The sequence below is a fragment of the Hydra viridissima genome, unplaced genomic scaffold (assembly GCF_058129835.1).
Source record: "Hydra viridissima isolate aposymbiotic clone 2 unplaced genomic scaffold, HvirCarnegie_v1 scaffold_2, whole genome shotgun sequence".
NCBI lineage: Eukaryota > Metazoa > Cnidaria > Hydrozoa > Anthoathecata > Hydridae > Hydra > Hydra viridissima.
In genome coordinates this window covers 7,747,605-7,766,884 of record NW_028324301.1, presented here as the reverse complement: position 1 = coordinate 7,766,884, position 19,280 = coordinate 7,747,605, and the positions used below count along the sequence as shown (strand labels likewise).

Here is a 19,280-nt window from a genome sequence, read left to right as displayed (position 1 = left end):
TAAATAATATTCTTTTTGCCTCAATTTTTTGACTTTTAATCGCGTTTTTTTTTTCCTTATTTATCTGGCAATTTAATTTTTTTGTGTCAGTTTTAAAATCTAAAAATATCATTCGTAAGCTCACCGCGAGCAACCATCATTTTCTTATTTTCATCATTTTAGTATCCAGTTATTACGTCAATTCTTTCAAACAAAATTTCTGTGTAACTTAACTTGCTTTTAACCATCTTCGACTTCTAAAATTGACAACAGAATGTACGCTATCTGTATCATCAGCTTATAAACTCAGAAAGAAATCTGTTCACTTAAATAAAACAATAGGTTTGAAAACGCTCTTTTCGTCCCCTAAAATAAAATGTTTAAATACCTTTATATATATATATATATATATATATATATATATATATATATATATATATATATATATATATATATATATACGTAATAACTGGATACTAAAATGATGAAAATAACTATAGCTTTGCCTTATATATATTTCATATCTCTACCGCATATATATTTAGGGGGTAAAAGAACCACATTGAAGTAAGAAGGCTGGATAAAGTTTGGGACATTTGGCCAATTATCATCATTACACCTCTGATTAAAGTTTTTTTTGTTTATTTATTTAGAAACTCATCGTAATAACACGTCTTTTACACGCTTGATAGGTTTTGATTTATCACACTTTCTCCAGATTGAACTTATATTCAATTTCATAATAATATATTCACAGATTATATTTATAGAAAACAAAACAAAACTATTATTATCAGAAAGGGTTAACTTCAAAAGATGGAACCATTCGAAAATACTTATATTGACGAAAAAGAAACTGAGGGAAAAAGCCAATTTGTGTTTTAAAAGAAATTGCTAAGAGTTATCTTTCTTAAAAAAAAAAAAGAAAAAAGAAAACTAACAAACAATAATAACAACAACCCTATTTTCTAATAAAGAATTATTCAATTTGTAAAATTAAAAAAAAAGGCAAAAACTCTTATTGAAAAGTATTTACACAACCAAAGAGTACATAAAATTAATACTCGTTAAAACGAAGCACACTTATGAAAAATCTCTTTTATTAGTGAAACAAGATTTTTTAAGGCTGTTTGTAAAATTCATAATATAAATTAACAAGATTATAGTTCGCTTTCTAAGTAATTTTTCTTTATTAACTCATATATTCCTGCAGTGGTTACTTGAGGTGGAGTGGGGCGTAACTAAAGAAGGAAGGGGAAGTAAACTATGCCCTAAGATGCTTTTATGCCTTAAGAACCATTTACCGTTTCCTTTAAAAGCATTTTTTTTGCTTTAAAAACTAGTGCAACATTTTTTAAAAAAATTTTTTTCTTTTTACGAACTGTTTGCCTTCTCCGATCCAATAATCCTCTATCCACCTAGTTGTGCTCCTGGTGGAAGAAGTGTCGATTTATTTTAATAACGACTAGGTAACCTTGTGGCAATTTAATGATCTAATTCCTTTCTATAGGATTAGGCTCGCAAAATTCCAAAAGCAATTTGCGACAATTATTTTAAAGGTTTAAGAATTTTAATTTGAACAAATTTTATTAAATATTAACGAAATTTTACGTTTCAGTTCGTTTTAAAAAATGACTTATAAATTTTATCATTTCACTATCAAAATGACGCAATCTAATAAACTTTGCGCTGATTTGCGACTTTTGTAATTCAATACATACTTTCTTTGGTACTTAATAATAAAGATTTCAAAATAAACCGAGAAAAAGTTGTGATATTCATTTTGCTAAAGATCTGAAGATATCTATTCTCATTTTAAGACTAATTCTTATGAATAATAAAAATTCAATAAATATAAAAAAGTTCTGAATCAATATAACTATTTTAGCTCATTAATCGGACGATGTAAAGAATCTTGATGGCATATGTAGTATTTTAATATATGGGCGATTTTACGTTTTACGCATAAAACTTCATCTCGCCTTGCGAGAGCTCTTTCCATTTCGTGAGGATAGCTCATTATCGAAAATAACCGTTTTTCTTCTTTGTAAAGTAGAACTATTCTTTTACTTAAGAGTTGAAGCATAAATTGTCTAACGAGATCGTTCCTAATTTTAGCGATGCTTCTTTTTTTAATGTTGTTCTTTAACTCTTCATATTGAGAAATCATTTCCTCAGGTATGGATTCACCGGAAAAGTGATCTAAAAATATTATCTTCTCCTTTATCACTGAAATAAGTATCTTGATGTCTGTTTTAATCCTAGAAATTGTGCCTAACAGGTTCCTGTTCATTGTTTTGATTTGTTGATAACTGTTACTAGCTTTGACTTCCATTTCAAATTCTTCCCTAGCTGAAGATAATTTTTTTTGCAAGCAACTTTCTTCTTGTCGAAGTAAATTTAATTCTGATTTCAATTCGTTTAGTTTGAGAATCTTAGAGGTCTTGCAAGCAATAATATGTCTTTTAGTTTCCGTAAGGCTGTTATAAAAAAAATCGAACTTTCTCAACTTTTTTCCCCAACATTTAACCGAGGTGTTTGGACATCTTGTAAGTAAGTGATATTTTCGATTCTTTATACTGTTAAGAACTTTCTGTAAAAGATTTGTACTTATTAACAAAATGTTTAAACCTAAACTTCTCGAACTGCTGTGGAGAATCTGAGCTAAACTTCGATTTCTTTCTATTTGACCCAACATACATACGTATTTGTCAGTCACATGGTTTTTAAGCAACTCCGTTACTTTACATAGCATAGTAACAAACTCAACTTTTTCCAATTGGTTTTTTAAAAAGTTATAAATTAAAAAGAGCTCTTTTTCAGTTAAATTCGACTGATTTACTTTATCAATAACAATGTCTGTGACGTCAATACCATTTTGGAGTCCCACTAAATCGGTTACCATTTGAACGAAAAGCGAAAAAATTTCTTTTTGACTAAGAGATGGCGTGGATATGAAATGATGCTGATCATTTTGGATTTTCTTCACTTTGTATAAAAAAGCTTTCGGCTTTTTCTCTGTCTTGATTTTGTTTTCAGAAGTTGCAAATAAGCTTTCAGAGTTTAATGCCAACAGTGACGCTTTCTTTTTCTCGGACGACAGTTTTTTACTTTTTTCCAGTTCAAACAAAGGTGCTTTTGGTATCGTGTTTATTGGATTCGTTAGAATCGGAAAGTTTTGTAAGGGAAAATCCTTCAGTTTTTTTCTGTTTTGTCGTTTATTTCTTGTTCGATAGTTGCTTAAGGATTTGTTTTGTTTGACAGACAAGTGACGGTTAGTTAAGGCTTTATTATTTGAATAAGATTGACAATTAAATAAGGAGGGCTCCAGTAGCGTATTTATCTGATAAGTTGGGGAGGCTTCTATTTTTTGTTCAATATTCTGCTTAATATTCGACTAGAATGAAAAATAGAAAAATAAAACCTTAGTTCGTGAAATAAAAATTCAAAAGGAGATAATCAACTCTTACGTTGTTATTGTCAGATGTTTTGGTTTGTTTGCAGTAATTTTCAATATTTTTTTGTATTTCTTTATGAGCTTCATCTCTGATTCTCATTCGATTAGACCGAGCTTTTCTTCCCATTTTTCTTTAATTGGAGATATTTCAAATTTTGCATCAAGATTTAAAACTGACGATTTTATCAATTGCGTAGCATCTCGTTTTAGAGTTGTGATGACATTACAAGGAACTTCGTTACTCTGAAAGTTTACCACAGTTACTGTTGTGAGTCAGTTTTAACAAGAATTGCCTGGACAGGATTGGAGTCACCAATCCTCCCTCTTAAAAGTTATGCAATTTTGAAACGATGAATGAAGCTCTTTTTTATTTAGTAAAAGTTTATTGAGTGATTTTTGGATTCTTAACACTAAAAAAATAAACTTTGATTATTTTAGGGAATTCGTGATAATAATTTCAGGGATGATAGGTATATTATTTAGTTTAAGTTTAAGTGTCTATTCTAGCAGGTTAATCTGTTATAGGTGACTGATATTCGGTATTCATCGTAACATTTACAAAATATAATTGCAAGGTAAACTTCGATTACCTCAATAGGAACGTGAGTATTAGAATGGTTTTTTCGGTAACTACACTGGTGTTTATATAGACGTTTAAAAAGACATATTTATCACGAGCTGGAATACACGGTTTATAGCGCCGGGTGATCCAGCTTGCATATAATAAAATAGGACATTTTAAGGGGGTCTGTTTGTTGAAAAATATCTCTCTTTTTGTTTTGAAGATATGCAAGTTTTTTGTTTAAATGTTTCTGTTATTCAAAAACTTACGGTCTTACAGGACTGGGCCACAGACATAGGTATGTTCGTAGTCAGGAAAGCAATATCACCATTGAATTCAGAGAGTGTAGTTACCACTATGTGCAAAATTTGGATCAAACCCCGTGTCAAAAATCTAATTAGATTAGAATGGAGAGATAGTGGACTATAATCAATGCAGTCAACCTTAGGTTTTATTTTGTGTACTGGAATAATTTGGCGAGCTTGAAAACATCCTGGAGTTTACAATTAAAACTTTTAGTTCCTATATTCAGGATTAATGGCTTAATTCAGTACATAATTATTTATTGGACTCACAACATGATCTTCTTGCAAATAAAATTTCTTCTTGCAATTACTTTTCCTTTAGAAACACTTTCCTAAACTCCCTAAAAAACAGATCTTTGTCCACCCAAAGTTCAATTTCTTGGTCCCAAAAAAATTCTATTTTAATTAGTAGCTTTTTTTTTTAATCACTATTTAAAAGTTTTTCCTCTTCCATTGGAACAGCCAACATTTAACTTAAAAAAAAAAACCTAACTGAAAGTAAAGAAGAGGAGTGACTTCAGGTAACCATTTAACTCTATCCATCCATTTCACCTTTTAGTTGCAGAGATACAAAGCAGGTTAGAAATAAACTCTTTTCTACTTTCACCTTACTCCTTGATGATCTACAAAAGATTTCTGATTATCCACAGACTGCAGAAGGTCGGCAACCGACATCGAGCCAACGTGGATTTGATAGCCGGCGCGACGTCGCAACCAACCGTTGGACTAACGTTGGCCCGACGTCGGATTTCGACGATGGGCGAGCGTCGCATTCTGACGTTGGTCCAACGCATAATTCAAATAATATTAGTTTTACTTGTTTGCAAAAACTTTGATTTTGATTCAAAAGGTGTGCTCATCTTTTCAATCAAAAACAAAGTTTTTGCAATCAATTAAATTAATTATTTCTTTGACTAAAGTGTAACTTTTTTCAACTGAAGGGTAACTATTTCTTTAAAAAAAGCGCAACTATTTCTTTGTAACGTTGAATAAAATGTAATGTCCAAATAAGTTTGAATAAAATTTAATGCTGATGAACGAAAATAAAAATTGGTCGATGAACCAACTTAAATTAAATAATTACTTAGAGAAAACCAATATTTGTTGTAATAAACATTATAATTATGTTAAAATATTTGTACACATGTTCAAATAAAATAATGTTCTTCTCGACTGCTAAGCATCCTTACAAATCTGCATCTTTACTTCCCTTGAGACTAACAACAACGTTCGAATGTTCCTCGTTATACAATTGGATAGAAATCTTTGAACTTGCATCATTAGTTTGATGAGCTTTAGGGATTGCCATAACTACTGCTAAAATTATAGGTATTCATATATTTTTGTGTTTATATATATTATTAGCAAACACTTATCAGTTTCAATTTTTTTACACAAAGTTTCGTCAATAAAGACTGTTCAGAAATCTGGAGGGGGAGGGGAGGACTAATTGCTAATTGGATTTTTGAAAAGTCTTTATTGACAAAACAATGTGTAAAAAAAAATTGAAATTGATAAGTGATTTCTAATAATTTATCATTCCTTTGTTTTTATAGGAATAGAGGGGGTGTAGCCTCTTCAAATTATCAAAATATCCTTTTTTTTTTCATTCAAATTTTGATTCTCCCCCCTTAATTTTTGTTCCAGCCCCCCCCAAACTTTCTTGACTTTCCTATGCCACTGCATATATATATATATATATATATATATATATATATATATATATATATATATATATATATATATATATATATATATATATATATATATATATATATATATATATATATATATAGACACACACACACACATAAAATATAAAATCTATATTTAAATAATAAAGTAGTTAATAATAAACATATGTAAAATATAAGCACTATATACAAAAAAAATATCCATAAATAAAAACAAAGAATTTTTTTTTTTTTATATATTACCTGTATAAACATGGTGACAAAATATTTTTTTAAAGATAATTAGTACATTTGTTGATATTTCGCTTTCATTTTTTAATGCCACATCTAAACAGAAAATTATTGAAAAATATATCAGTATTTTACTGCAAAACTAGAATATGCTTCAAAATTCTCTTATACAAATAATATATGAATTCCAATCAGCTGTTAAAGAGGGATATGGTAACAAATGACAAATTACAAAACAAATGCTTCACTAGACATAACTGAAAAAAAAATTTAAACTAAAGTTTCATTCAGTAAATAATGACACGTATTAATAAATCAGAATGAAACAAAAATGTGATAATACCTTTTTCATCAGGATTGCTATCCAGATCACTTTCATTTCCTGATCATCATCATATTGATTATTAAGAATCTGAAAAGGAAAATTATCTTCATCATTATCAATATCAATCTCATATGCATTGTCATCATAACAAACACTTTCACAATCATTAGAAATACTGCAGGTAGACACATTACTTTTCTGATAATAACTTTCACCATAAATTTCTTCCAAATCTTTATCAACTTGCTCTCTCACTCTTCTTCTGTTTGTTGCATACGAAGCAGCCATCTAAACTATTAGTATCAGTTAAATTATAACATATAATATTAGTAGCCTAATATTATTAATCATTATTAATACAAAAAAACAAAATTTTAAAAAGATTTAACTTGACTACTTTAAAATAAGAAGAGCAAGAGGTGATTTGATTCAATTTTATAAAATAAGTAAAAAATATGGATAAAGTTAAATGGAATCCTCCTCCTAAAATAATTAAACATGCAATAACAAGAGGTCATACTCAGAAAATGCAAAAGCAATTCACACATTCTACCACAAGATTTAACTTCACAAACAGAACAGTTAACAATTGGAATAATTAAGCAGGAGAGATAATCAACTCTGATAATGTGAATGTCTTCAAAAGCAAGTTTGATCGTTTCAAAAACAAACAAAAGAAAATAAAAATATTAAAAAATAATAAAAAAATGAAAAATAAAAAAATAAAATAAACACTTTTCCAAAGGCTGTCAAAGTTTAACATCTGCAGATGTTAGACTCACTACATTGTATATGTACAGCAAAAAATTTATTATTATTATTATTATTATTATTATTATTATTATTATTATTATTATTATATTATTATTATTATATTATTATCATTATCATCATCATCATCATCATCATCATCATCATCATCATCATCATCATCATCATCATCATCATCATCATCATCATCATCATCATCATCATCATCATCATCATCATCATCATCATCATCATCATCATCATCATCATCATCATCATCATCATCATCATCATCATCATCATCATCATCATCATTATTGTTGTTGTTATTATTACATTCTAGCATTTTACATTATTTACAAATTTTACATCCTATCATAAATATATATAAACAGTAAATTACTTAAAGTTTTTTAAGAACATTAGGAAATCTACTATCAATATTGATTTGTCCAAATATTGATTTGTCAGTTCAATTCAATTTTTATTAAGAAACATATATCTTTTGAATATAGTAAAAGTATAAGAGCATAAAATGTAGTCTCGATGCATGATATGGTAGCCTAATAGAAGCCTTACAGCACAATTTTGTATATTCTCCTGCAATCAGTGCTGCTCTGAGGAGAATTTGGTGAAGCAGCAAAAACTTGCTTCAGGTCATGATAATAAATGGGGTATTCAAGTTCTTGATATAAAATTAAAAAAATTCTACTATTATTCATGTAATACAGACAAGTTTATTTACAAATTATGTAGCTACATAATTAGTAAACTACTAGCTTAAAGTTAAATAAACACAAAAATGGAAATAAAGTATCTTTACTTTATTTACTATTTTATAAACTACTTGTTTAAAGTTAAATAAACACAAAAATGGAAATAAAGTACCTGTATCTATCTAACAAACTGGATTCCAACGAAGGGGATTTCTTTTCAAAACCACTTCTTCGCGTGATTCAATCTTTTTTGATTCTTTAAATACCACTTTTTCTCGTGATTCAACCTTTCCAATTTTTATAACGACCACTTCTCGTGATTCAATTTATTTGTTTTAGAATAATTTCTTTACAGCTTCTTTGCATAACCAACAGCTTAATAAAAACGGAATTTTATTAAGAATGGCCTAGGGATTGCAATCCCGCATTGCGGGATCCCGTAATCCCGCGGGATCCCGCATTAATTTAGCGCATGCGAGATCCCGCAAAAACTACTGCGGGATCCGCGGGATTTGCGGGATTTTGAAACAATTGCTTTTAAACAAAAAAGGTCAATTCTTTTAAACAAAAAAGACAAAAGAGATATCAAATTAAAAGTGTTTAATGTATTTGTGAAACAAATCAATTTAAAAATTTATCTTCAGCTATTAAAATATTTTTCTTCGCTATAAATATAAAAACATCATTCAAAAATAAGCAATTATTTAGCAAAACATTAGTCGAACTCGTTCAAATTTTTTTTTGTTTAATTAATGATTATGTTGAAATTTTCGCTAATGAGTATGTTGAAATTTTTGTTAATGAGTATGTTGAAAACGTGAAATTGAAAACGTGCGTGTATAATTGTAAAAAATATACTTTTAAAAACTACTTTTTAAAAAGTCTTTAAAAATTATTTACATCAAGATTTTAAAACAAAAGTACTAAGCATGTCGCAAATTAAAACTATATGGAATTATTTTAAAAAAAGTGATAATGAAGAAAATGCGAAGTGCATTTTATGTTCGGCTATTTTAAAAATTAATCAAAGATCAACTAAAGGGTTATTAATCCATTCAAAATCTAAACGTGGCACCGATTTAAAATCAAACGTTTTACAACAAGACGGAGCTTCAACTTCAAAACAGCATGAACCAGTTGAACTAGAGCCTAAAATATACATCGACTGCGAAGACGAAGAAGTAATTCCATCGAAAAATATAATGCAAAAATTCACATCACTAAAAAAGCAAAATCAAAAGTTTTCAATAACGTTTGACGAATGGACAACACAAAATAGTCAGAGATACTTAAACTTAAATTTACATATGGAGGCGAAACACTTTAATCTTGGATTGATTCGAATCCATGGATCGTGTAATGCAGAATATTGCGTCAAGTTAGTTTCAGAAAGGCTAAATAGCTTCGATATTGATCTCCAAGAAGACATTATTGCCATGACCACTGATAGAGCAAGTGTGATGGTGAAAGTCGGTAAAATAATGTCTTGCTATCAACAGCTATGTTATGCTCATGGAATACAACTTGCAGTTATTGATATCTTATACAAGAAAAACTGCGGAGAAGTCGAAGAATCGTTTATTACATATGAAAATTGTGAAGAAGAAGATGAATGTGGTAAAACTGAGGATGATGAAGTTATAAATAAAGAAAATGGTTTGACAATGATTTTGGACCGAGCATCAGCTGAATTGGTTAGCAATTACAAAGATCTCATAAAAAAAGTGAGAAAGGTTGTAAAAATATTTAAAAACTCTCCTGTAAAAAATGATACATATTTACAGAAATATATCGTACAAGAACACGGGAAAAAGCTTCAGTTGATTCTTGATTGTAAAACTAGGTGGGACAGTATATTCGATATGTTAGAAAGATTTCATAGACTAAAAGTGTGTATTGAAAAAACCTTAATTAATGTTGGGTCAGAAATTCGTTTCACCCAAGAAGAGTGGTCCCAAATCAATGACTTAATTATTTGCCTGGCACCACTAAAACTTAGTCTCGAACTTTAATGCAGAAGAGAATCGAACCTTGTCACGGTGGAAACAACTTTTCAATTTATGCTAGATAAATTGCGAAAGCAATCATCACTTTTGAGCATAGATTTAGCCGCGGCACTTCGTGAGAGGTTTACACAACGTCGTAATAAGAATTTAAATGGACTACTAGTTTACTTAAAAAATCCGACGAAGAAAATGAACTCGAAGAAAAAGAAGCTGTAGATTTTATTAACAATTCCCAAATACTTATTCCTACAATTCTATCCCTGAAAAAAAGAATTGGAAAATCAAACACAGAAAGACAAGAACAACTGGACAGAAAATGTAAAGGAGAGACCAAATTTAGATTCTTTAGACTTTGATAAATTATTGAAGCCGGAAATGTCTGCCTATGAAAGTAATGGAGTAAGAGGCAAGTTTCTAGATATAGCGCATAGTTACTTGATGACCATACCACCAATAAGCGTAGAGGCCGAGCAAGCTTTTTCAGCTGCTGGTTACATATGCAATCCTTTGAGGAGTAGATTAAGTGATGATACTTTAAGTAGGGTCTGTTTCTTAAGAGCCCATTTCTTACAATCATTTTCTCAATTTGATATTTTAAAAAACAAATAAAGCTAATAGTTCTACGTAAAGCTAAAAGATGTTCTATGTACTTTGGCTTATCTTTTTGTTCATTAAATGTTAAGAATTATATTGATTTACAAATGAATTGCGTTTTTTGGCTTTATTTACCTTATCTTATCAATTTAATAAGTTGAGTATATTTTTTCTAAAATACTTGAAAGAAAAATACAATTGTCATTTTGCCTTTTATAATGTGCATAAGAAACCTACTAATCCCGCGCGGGATCCCGCGGGATCCGCACAAAAATTAAAAAATCCGCGCGGATCCCGCGGGATTGAAAAGTGTGCGGGATTGCAATCCCTAGAATGGCCTTAAACTTAACACTAAAACCTGAAACACACTGAACGATGCAAAAAAGCAAAAATTCACTCGTATTCCAAGGTTGCACAGTGGAAATTAAAGGTGTGTTTCGGACCAAAAATCGATAACTTTTTTGTTACTAAAAATAGAGATTTGAAATTTTGCACAAATGTAAAGTAGTATATGACGCTTCTAATGAAATACTTTTTATAAGAATTTTTTGTAATACAAAATTAAAAATAAATAAATAAAAATCAAAAACTTAAATTTTGGCATCTTTTTAATTTACACTTTAACATAATACTTTAACAAATGTATGAAAATACCTTAAAATTATTAGAAACGACGAAAGATAAATAAAATGCTTACCTACTAATTATAGACATTAAAAACAGTTTCTTAATAACAATTTTTAAATAGTTGTTTTTATGAAATAATGTATTGGTATATTGAAGGTACTATATCATAACTACATAGAGACTTTCAGTTCCTGAAATCAGTTCGTTGACTTTCAAAAGCTGCAGAGTATCTTCATTAAGTTCTTGCACATTTTTGTTATACGGTTTTCTAATGCTGGTGATGTACGGATTGGAAGTGTACAGAAGAGTATGAAATACATCTTCATTTGTAACTGATCGAGAACATTTTCAGGCATTTTGAAGGCGAAATTTTTTATAATCCTTATTATAGGATTCTTGCGCATCTTCTGAAAGTTGACCGATAGGAAGTACTGCACAATGCTTTTTCTCCATGAAGTAAGATTTTGTGTACTGAAGATGGCATATAGTACCATTCAGAATTGGTCACATAGATTCGGGCAGTTTCTACAGCATAACTACCAAAACTTTCAGCATTTATCATAACACCTGAGGAGAGAGCTTGCAGAATTATGTAAAATCGCTCAATCAAATTTTCATCTACTCCAGTGATTTCAGCAGAGCAGCTTGCTTTGAAAAAAAAATCTTCTAGCAGTATTACCATCATTGGTATTACCACTTACTTGTCTTGGTTTGTCAATGATCAACCCTAGCTCCTCACGAAAAAGTTTCTGCACCAAGATCTTCTTCTCTTGCTTTAGCCGTTTCTTTTCTTCGCTTGTGGCTGCCCATGTTTGAAAAGAAAGGTTGTAAGAAATATGTAATATCATTTCCATACAACGAATCCAGACATGTAATGTAGACAATCCGTATTGATACGAATTTTCATTTTCATGCCTGGAAGCCACTTTGGTCAAATTGTTCATTTGCCGTGGAATAGCTCCACATATTGTACATGTAGACCCAGAAGGCGTATTCATTAATGCCTAAACCACTTTTCCATCTATCATTGTTAGAAAAGGTTCATTTTTTACATGTACACTTTTACCATTTTTATCAATTATAGACGGCCGCAAAGAGTTTATTTGGCTCTTTATTTCATCTACAATGGCTTTAGTTTTCTCGGGAGTCTCTTTGCAAAATTCTATGCATATAGGTTGACAAAAACGAACACATGAAGGTGCCGGTTTTGCCAAACAACTGCGCCAGTTACTTTATCAATTAGTTTGATAGGCAACAAAGAACTAATAAACAAATTTGCATCAGAAATAAGTTCAGATTCCTCTGGAAGTTTCTGCTTGTATTGGGTTTGAGGAACCATCACAGCCCCATTTACCATATAAAAGTAAATGTTTGAATTCAATACTGTACAATAAATCTTGCAGTTCCAGAATTTTCGCATGTTTGTTCGTAATTTCTATTGCAGAAGATGGTGGATAGCAGTTCTGTTTAATTTCTTGAATTTTACAATATGGTGGGAATATGGAACAGTTTCGTTCATTTGTCACCTTCCTCATGTACAAATATTGTGCTTTTGTTAAATCTAAATCAATAAACACGCTGAGTGCTTCTTCATCCCGTTAGCATATTTTTCTAGCTTGCGTTTTCTATAAAACTCGATATTAAGTATTTTTTGTTTTTATCAACAATCCTTAATGATTCCACAATTTTTATTCTACTTCTTCTCCTATTGAACGCAACGCCTGAAGATATGTATTAAAGATGTGCTCGAATCCATATTCTTTAAGTAACATGGAATTTTTTCTTTTTTTGCTGGATTCTGATGAATCTCCATAAGACACGCACGGTCTTCCGCGTTTTTCAAAAGAAGTAGATGGCGTGGAGTCGGTAATTGCCTCTTCTGAGTTAGGTAAAGATACACAATATTCAGAATCTAACCAATCACTGTTCTTAGATAAAACAAGCTTCCTTTTTCCGTGACGCCTGTATCCATCGTTTATTAAACGACGGAATAATGTGCCTTTGAATATCACTAATGATGAATCACAACTTGTTCTCAGAAAGTTGATATTTTTCTTTTAAAATTGTTGACAGTGCCTCAACTGTCCCTCCTCCATCAATATAGGAAAGCAATAATTTACATTTAGAACACTTAAAAGTTGTCATTTTAACAAGTCACAAAAGTAATGTACGTAATATTTAATAGTCAAACGTGTCGGTTTAATTTCTACTGTGAATTTGTTATACTGATATAAATGTTTTAACTCTTTATATATTGGCAGTCTACATTCACCACAAAATGAGTGCAAAAAGACAAGAATGCCATGGTATAAATAAAAAATTGATAATAAATTAAAAAACATATACCAAGTTATTGTTATAAATGAACAAAATCTGAAACCACGATAAAAAGCTGTTTTCTGTTTGTTTTTTTTACTTTTATCACTTTTTTCTCGATAATTTCGGAAACCGCACGTTTCTGCAACTCATTCTTATCCATATTTTTAATAAACACCTCGACTACAATACCATATTAAATGTAAAGCGTGGGGAAGCGTAGGTAACTGCCAAAAGTCTCAGTGAACTTGAAGAATATTACTTTTTTTCATTTATTTTATTGTTCAAACAATTACTCCTAATCTGAACCATATAAGTAAAAATGTATAATTTTCTTAAAATCTCCATAAGATGAGCTTTTCAAAAATGTAGGGGAAAGGTGCCTATGATGGCATAGCACCTATGATGGCATACTGGTCATATTTCCAAAAATATTACTTTTGGTGCGTAAGTGATTAGACCAACATGTGTATATTAGCAATTCATTACTTTTGATAAAAATTCGTCCCTCTGTCATAAATAATGCATTTGTAATCAACAAACATAAATTTTCGTATGTGGTGTTGTAGTTTTAATGCCCTCATATATTTAGGATTACGATTTTATTATACATCATAAAGAAGTGAAATTTTCATGCATTTCATCTGGAGGCTTTGTACATTTATTCGAATACTTATTTTAATGCTATGTGTAGAATAAGGTAGACACAGCTTGTTTTAATAAACATGGTGACTCTTTCCTATGATGGCATACCGAGGAGTTGCCATCATAGGAAAGCCTGCAAATCCCTGAAATAAATTTTTATGCTCTTAAAAAGGTGATCAGGCTAAGAACAAAGATGAAATACGAGAGTTTGAGAAACCAACACATTTGGAAATGAGATCTCCCCCATCAGACGCTTCCATATGCATTGGATCTTCTGTTTCAACGAAAGGATAAGATCTAGTATATAAAAGTTGTGTCCGGTGCCTTTAGCAACCCCTAAAATTGAATTGAAAAGGGCACGAAAACGTGGAAAAACTGGACCTCTGAATATCACACCGGACATTCAAGAATTAAAAGATAAGGCAAATGGAAAAGATAACAAAGAAAAGGAAAAATTAGTTAGAAAAACAAAAAGAAAGAAGAAAAATACTGCAGTGAGGAGATTAAAAGAAGTAATAATAAAAAGAATTTCGAATCTGGTACAGCATTTTTGTATTGTTATGAACTTTATTCGCTGTCTTGCTCTAAAGAACCATGGATTTGTTGTCAAAAATCTAGATTTGGTGTCATTGTTTATGTGCAGACATTAAGAGAAGTAGAAAAATTTTTATATGTGAACTATGCTTATAGACCAAATATTTATTATTAATTTTGTTTTTTTGATAAGTTGTGTTTCCATTAATAAAAAACAAAAAAAATTCTTGTTTGTCTATTTTCTTTAAAGTGTGCCATCATAGGAGCAGTTAGTTGCCTATGATGGCATACTTGTATTTTTTTTTTTATGGTATAAATTTATAAAAAAACAAAATAGTAAAAATTCTAAGGTTTATTATTATTCTGCATACTAGAGGGAATACACCCATGTCAAAAATGATTTTTTAAGTTTTCAGGTAATGATTCAGAGAAACGTTAAAGTTAAGTATGCCATCATAGGCACCTTTCCCCTATAATGCTTTATATTTATTCCCAGAAAGTTTTACAGAAAATTAGCTTTTAGAGTGATGAAGCGAACAGGTTTGAATTGAACATCCACAAAAGTAATAAACAATAAGGCTTCAAAACTTTTTTTTTTACATAAAATTAAGTGAAGTTCCTGCATTATAGTAATGATTGACTATTAAACTACTAAATAAAATTGAAATGTAATTACAGTAGCGACATTAGTAAAAAACATTTATGATATGGTGTTGCTCTACAATTTTCCACTGTGCGTTGGCCCGACTTTGGTTCGACGTTATCACTTGAGTGATAAAGTAAACCAAAGCTTCCGACGTTGTGCCGACGTTGGCCCAATGTATGTGTGCTAGCTGGGAACGGTTGTAAATTGAAAGAATTAAAAACTTCTTTTGCTTTAGTAAAGATACAAAAAAAAACACGATTCTAATATAAAAGTTAAAGTTGTCATAAAAATAAATGAAATACAATAAGGTTGCTTTTTTCAACAGAAGACATTCTGAAAAAACCTACACCACTTTAAGGTTTTTATAAAATATTTTTTGGGAAAAATATTCATTTTTAATCAACACTCCACCCTTTCCAGTTCTTCCAAGCATAGGGTTCAATGATAAAGTTTTTAGGTGTTTTCTGTCGCAAAAAAACGCAACGTAAGAATTGGAAATCTTAGCTTCTAGTAAAATCCATTTTTGTGAGGGGAAAGTGCGTTCGCATTGATCCGAGTTATCAGAGTATAGAACCGATTGGATGACAGATCCAGCGCTATAACATAGTAGCTCGCTTGAAATGCTACAAAATAAAATAGTGTGTGTATATATATATATATATATATATATATATATATATATATATATATATATATATATATATATATATATATATATAGCTTGCTATTGTTATTATCATCATTATCATTATCATTATTATTATTATTATTATTATTACTATTATTATTATTATTATTATTATTATTATTATTATTATTATTATTATTATTATTATTATTATTATTATTATTATTATTGTTATTATTACTATTATTATTATTATTATTATTATTATTATTATTATTATTATTATTATTATTATTATTATTATTATTATTATTATTATTATTACTATTATTATTACTGTTATTATTATTATTATTATTATTATTATTATTATTATTATTATTATTATTATTATTATTATTACTATTATTATTATTATTATTATTATTACACTTATTTGCACGCAACAAAAACTTACGTCGACAACCTATGGAATTTGTTTTCTTAAAGAATTTAAGGTTTAATGGCGGCAATTTGGTATTGTTTACATTGTCTCGAATTTACTGGCACCTCTATATATAATCTATATAGGCACCTCTTTACATAAATTTAACATAAGCACGAAAGCTTACTGTATATAAATAAACTGAAAATTATCTTTATCTTCTTCACTAAAAAATAAACCGATTTTAGAAACACCAGGACTGAAAACATCTGCCGACACAGAATACTGGTATTTGTTAGTTGCAACATGATCGCTTACTACAAGACAAAATGGAGTATATGATGCCGCCTCTTCAATGCTCTCCAAAACGTTGTAGTCTGCCTTTATTGTAACTTTGCAAACAGATACTAAAATAAATAGAATGAAAAACATGTACAAATAAAAAAAAAAACGAAGCTTTTTACTTAAGCGTTCTTTTTTAGTCGAAAATATGTAAAGCTAATTGATTACGACTAAGATCGTGAAAGAGCTATCAGGTCCAAAAGTTCATTTATAATGATCTAAGAATAATCATTTGCTTTTTTGGACCTCTCCTTTAACGTTTTTACAATTTTTAATTTACCACCTTTACATGGTTCTTTGTTGCAATCTCTCTGTTGTTCATTTTCTCCATCGCATTTTTCAAAAAATGTATTACAAGCTCGGTTACGCTCTTGTTTACCTCCATCACACCTTTTTGAGCATTGTGTCCAAGCAGTCCACTCATTCCAGTTGGAAATTGTATTTTTTTCACCATACTGGAAGCGCTCTGCAAGAGTAAAAAATTTAAAAAATTAATAAAAAAATTACCTGTTGGTTGTTGGTTTTCTGTTGTCAAGTTTTGGTAAAGTCAATATTTTTTTGAGCTAAATAACACGTTAACTTTATTTTAATTTTAAAAAGCCATCATAAAATTTGAATTTTTTTGATGTAAAAATATTAGGTAAAGTATAAAAAAACTTTAATGATATAGTTAAATATAATATTGATTGCTAAAGACATCATGAAGTTCGAAAAACAAACCTTTTTCATAAATAAACGTTGTTGTTTCCTTCCCCATACAATAAAAATCTTTTTGATTGCAGGTTTTAAAATCACCATTAACACATTCTTTTGAATCAACAAACTTATTCTTTATTGCGTTCAATAAACTCTTTGTACCCCAACACTCACCGTAGAACTGGAGACCGTAAATATTGTAGTTGTTTTTTATAACAATTTCTTCGCATCGATCTAATAAACTGTAATTTTATTTTATTTTAATGTTCTATGAATTTTAAAGACTGAGTGCAATATAGAAAATATCACTTGTCTATTTTATGTACTTTTAAATTTAATTGTAGCTAAATACCTTTTAATGTATTCATCGTATGCACCCCAATCAATCATGCCCTTCGTTTTTCGGTCGTTAATAAGCAGATCGTTTAACACTAAACCCCCTGCCTTCTTTTTACATCCTATTAAACGCCGGGCGCTGCATTGATGGAAGCAAGCATCTAAAAATATTTATTTTTGTAAAAAGGTTGGAGTATTTTTCTTCTTAATCTCGACACATTTTTAGATCTCAATAGCCTATGTTTCTGTATACCTATGTCTAGTATTATATACTTAACATTACATTTACCCAAAAATACTTTAAAAATTTATCCTGTACTGGACCTCAATGTAAACAACTTAGAAGTCTATCCAGAGTTCATAGATTGGGATTTCGGAGTAAGTTCGTAGTGTTTTTTTTAGGCAAAAACCAATGAACGCTTTCGGACATTTAAACTGAAAAGAAATACTATCGAGAATAAAAATGCTGCTGAGATATTAAATGTTATTTATGATTTTAAAGAAATAATCATTTAAGTGGATTATTGCATATATCATATGTTCATATATAGTGGATATATTGCATTTATATTATAGTATTGGAACAAAAATCAGAAAAGAAATCACCCCTAAGTTCCAAAGAGAAGCAGATAAACCGAAGCATCGGTCGATGCAGATAAATACTTCTGCAAAGCTATTTTCAATTTTATGCTTTACTAACTGATTTCTGAACTTTCTCTGCGATTTAAGAAGAGGAGTTTTTAAACACACAGCTTGTCACGCCTGTCTGTAAAAACTTTGCAGCTGTAATTTTTGTTAGCCACCCTCATCGACAGGAAATTGTATTATAATGTATACATATTTTGCATTAGTTGTAAACTATTTTAGAGGAGCCATCATTGTTTTCAAACACGCGACCTCCTCTAAGATTGAGGTCGGATTCACCCTTAGGATATGAATACGGTTTTGTGTGAAAGAGGTCAACATAATTTAAATATGAAAAATAAATACACTTACGTATAATTAAGCAGGCGAGCAATAAGAGATTCATTGCAAAAAAAGTTTTAATTAATTTTTGACAATAATTTTATTTGAAAAGGTTTAGAAAATTTAAATTGTGTATTCTTCTTATATGCTGAAAGAAACAAGAAAAGACTATTCTCACACAAAAAAAAGGTTCTTTAAATATTTCCGTTTCTTTTATAATTAAAGCACTGTTTCGAGGTAGCATGTCAAACTATTTCAAAAAAACTGAGCTATTTTGAAAAACATCGCACCTATTAAATCTAAAGCAAAGAAATTTATTTTTATTGGAAGCGGAAGACGGATATTGAAATATTATAGAAAAAATCTTTGTTGACCAATTTCTTTTTGTAAGCTATAATTTTATAAGACCTTATATAATTAGAAGAAAAAGCATGTTAAACCGCTAACTGTTTCACTTTAAAGGTTTCAATTTAAATTCCCTCGCTTTTATTTGTACTTCGT

The 19,280-nt window shown here is 29.6% G+C and overlaps 2 protein-coding genes and 1 long non-coding RNA gene across 8 annotated transcripts; all 3 read right to left on the bottom strand.

The window, feature by feature from the left end:
- Positions 1-1,760: 1,760 nt before the first annotated feature.
- Positions 1,761-3,663, bottom strand: LOC145188767 (uncharacterized). Its single transcript, XM_090078795.1, has 2 exons — positions 3,450-3,663; positions 1,761-3,376 (listed from the first exon to the last, which is right to left on the bottom strand). The coding sequence occupies exons 1-2, from the start codon at positions 3,561-3,563 to the stop codon at positions 1,859-1,861; spliced, it is 1,632 nt and encodes a 543-aa protein (XP_089934921.1). The 5' UTR covers positions 3,564-3,663; the 3' UTR covers positions 1,761-1,858.
- A 1,725-nt stretch (positions 3,664-5,388) lies between these two features.
- On the bottom strand, positions 5,389-8,422 carry LOC149891747 (uncharacterized). Of its 6 annotated transcripts, none has more exons than XR_016449578.1 (5): positions 7,074-8,183; positions 6,769-6,846; positions 6,572-6,640; positions 6,241-6,324; positions 5,389-5,620 (listed from the first exon to the last, which is right to left on the bottom strand). It is a non-coding gene; the product is annotated as an uncharacterized LOC149891747 (long non-coding RNA). The 6 variants fall into 6 exon arrangements; XR_016449577.1 differs by having other exon boundaries at positions 5,390-5,617; positions 6,748-6,846; XR_016449576.1 differs by having other exon boundaries at positions 5,391-5,620; positions 6,748-6,846.
- Positions 8,423-15,649: 7,227 nt separating this feature from the next.
- Positions 15,650-18,962, bottom strand: LOC145191371 (uncharacterized). The gene is made up of 6 exons (XM_090079319.1): positions 18,810-18,962; positions 17,830-17,974; positions 17,502-17,719; positions 17,065-17,247; positions 16,627-16,846; positions 15,650-16,010 (listed from the first exon to the last, which is right to left on the bottom strand). Exons 1-6 carry the CDS (start codon positions 18,841-18,843, stop codon positions 15,731-15,733), a joined length of 1,080 nt encoding a protein of 359 aa, XP_089935445.1. The 5' UTR covers positions 18,844-18,962; the 3' UTR covers positions 15,650-15,730.
- Positions 18,963-19,280: the final 318 nt, after the last annotated feature.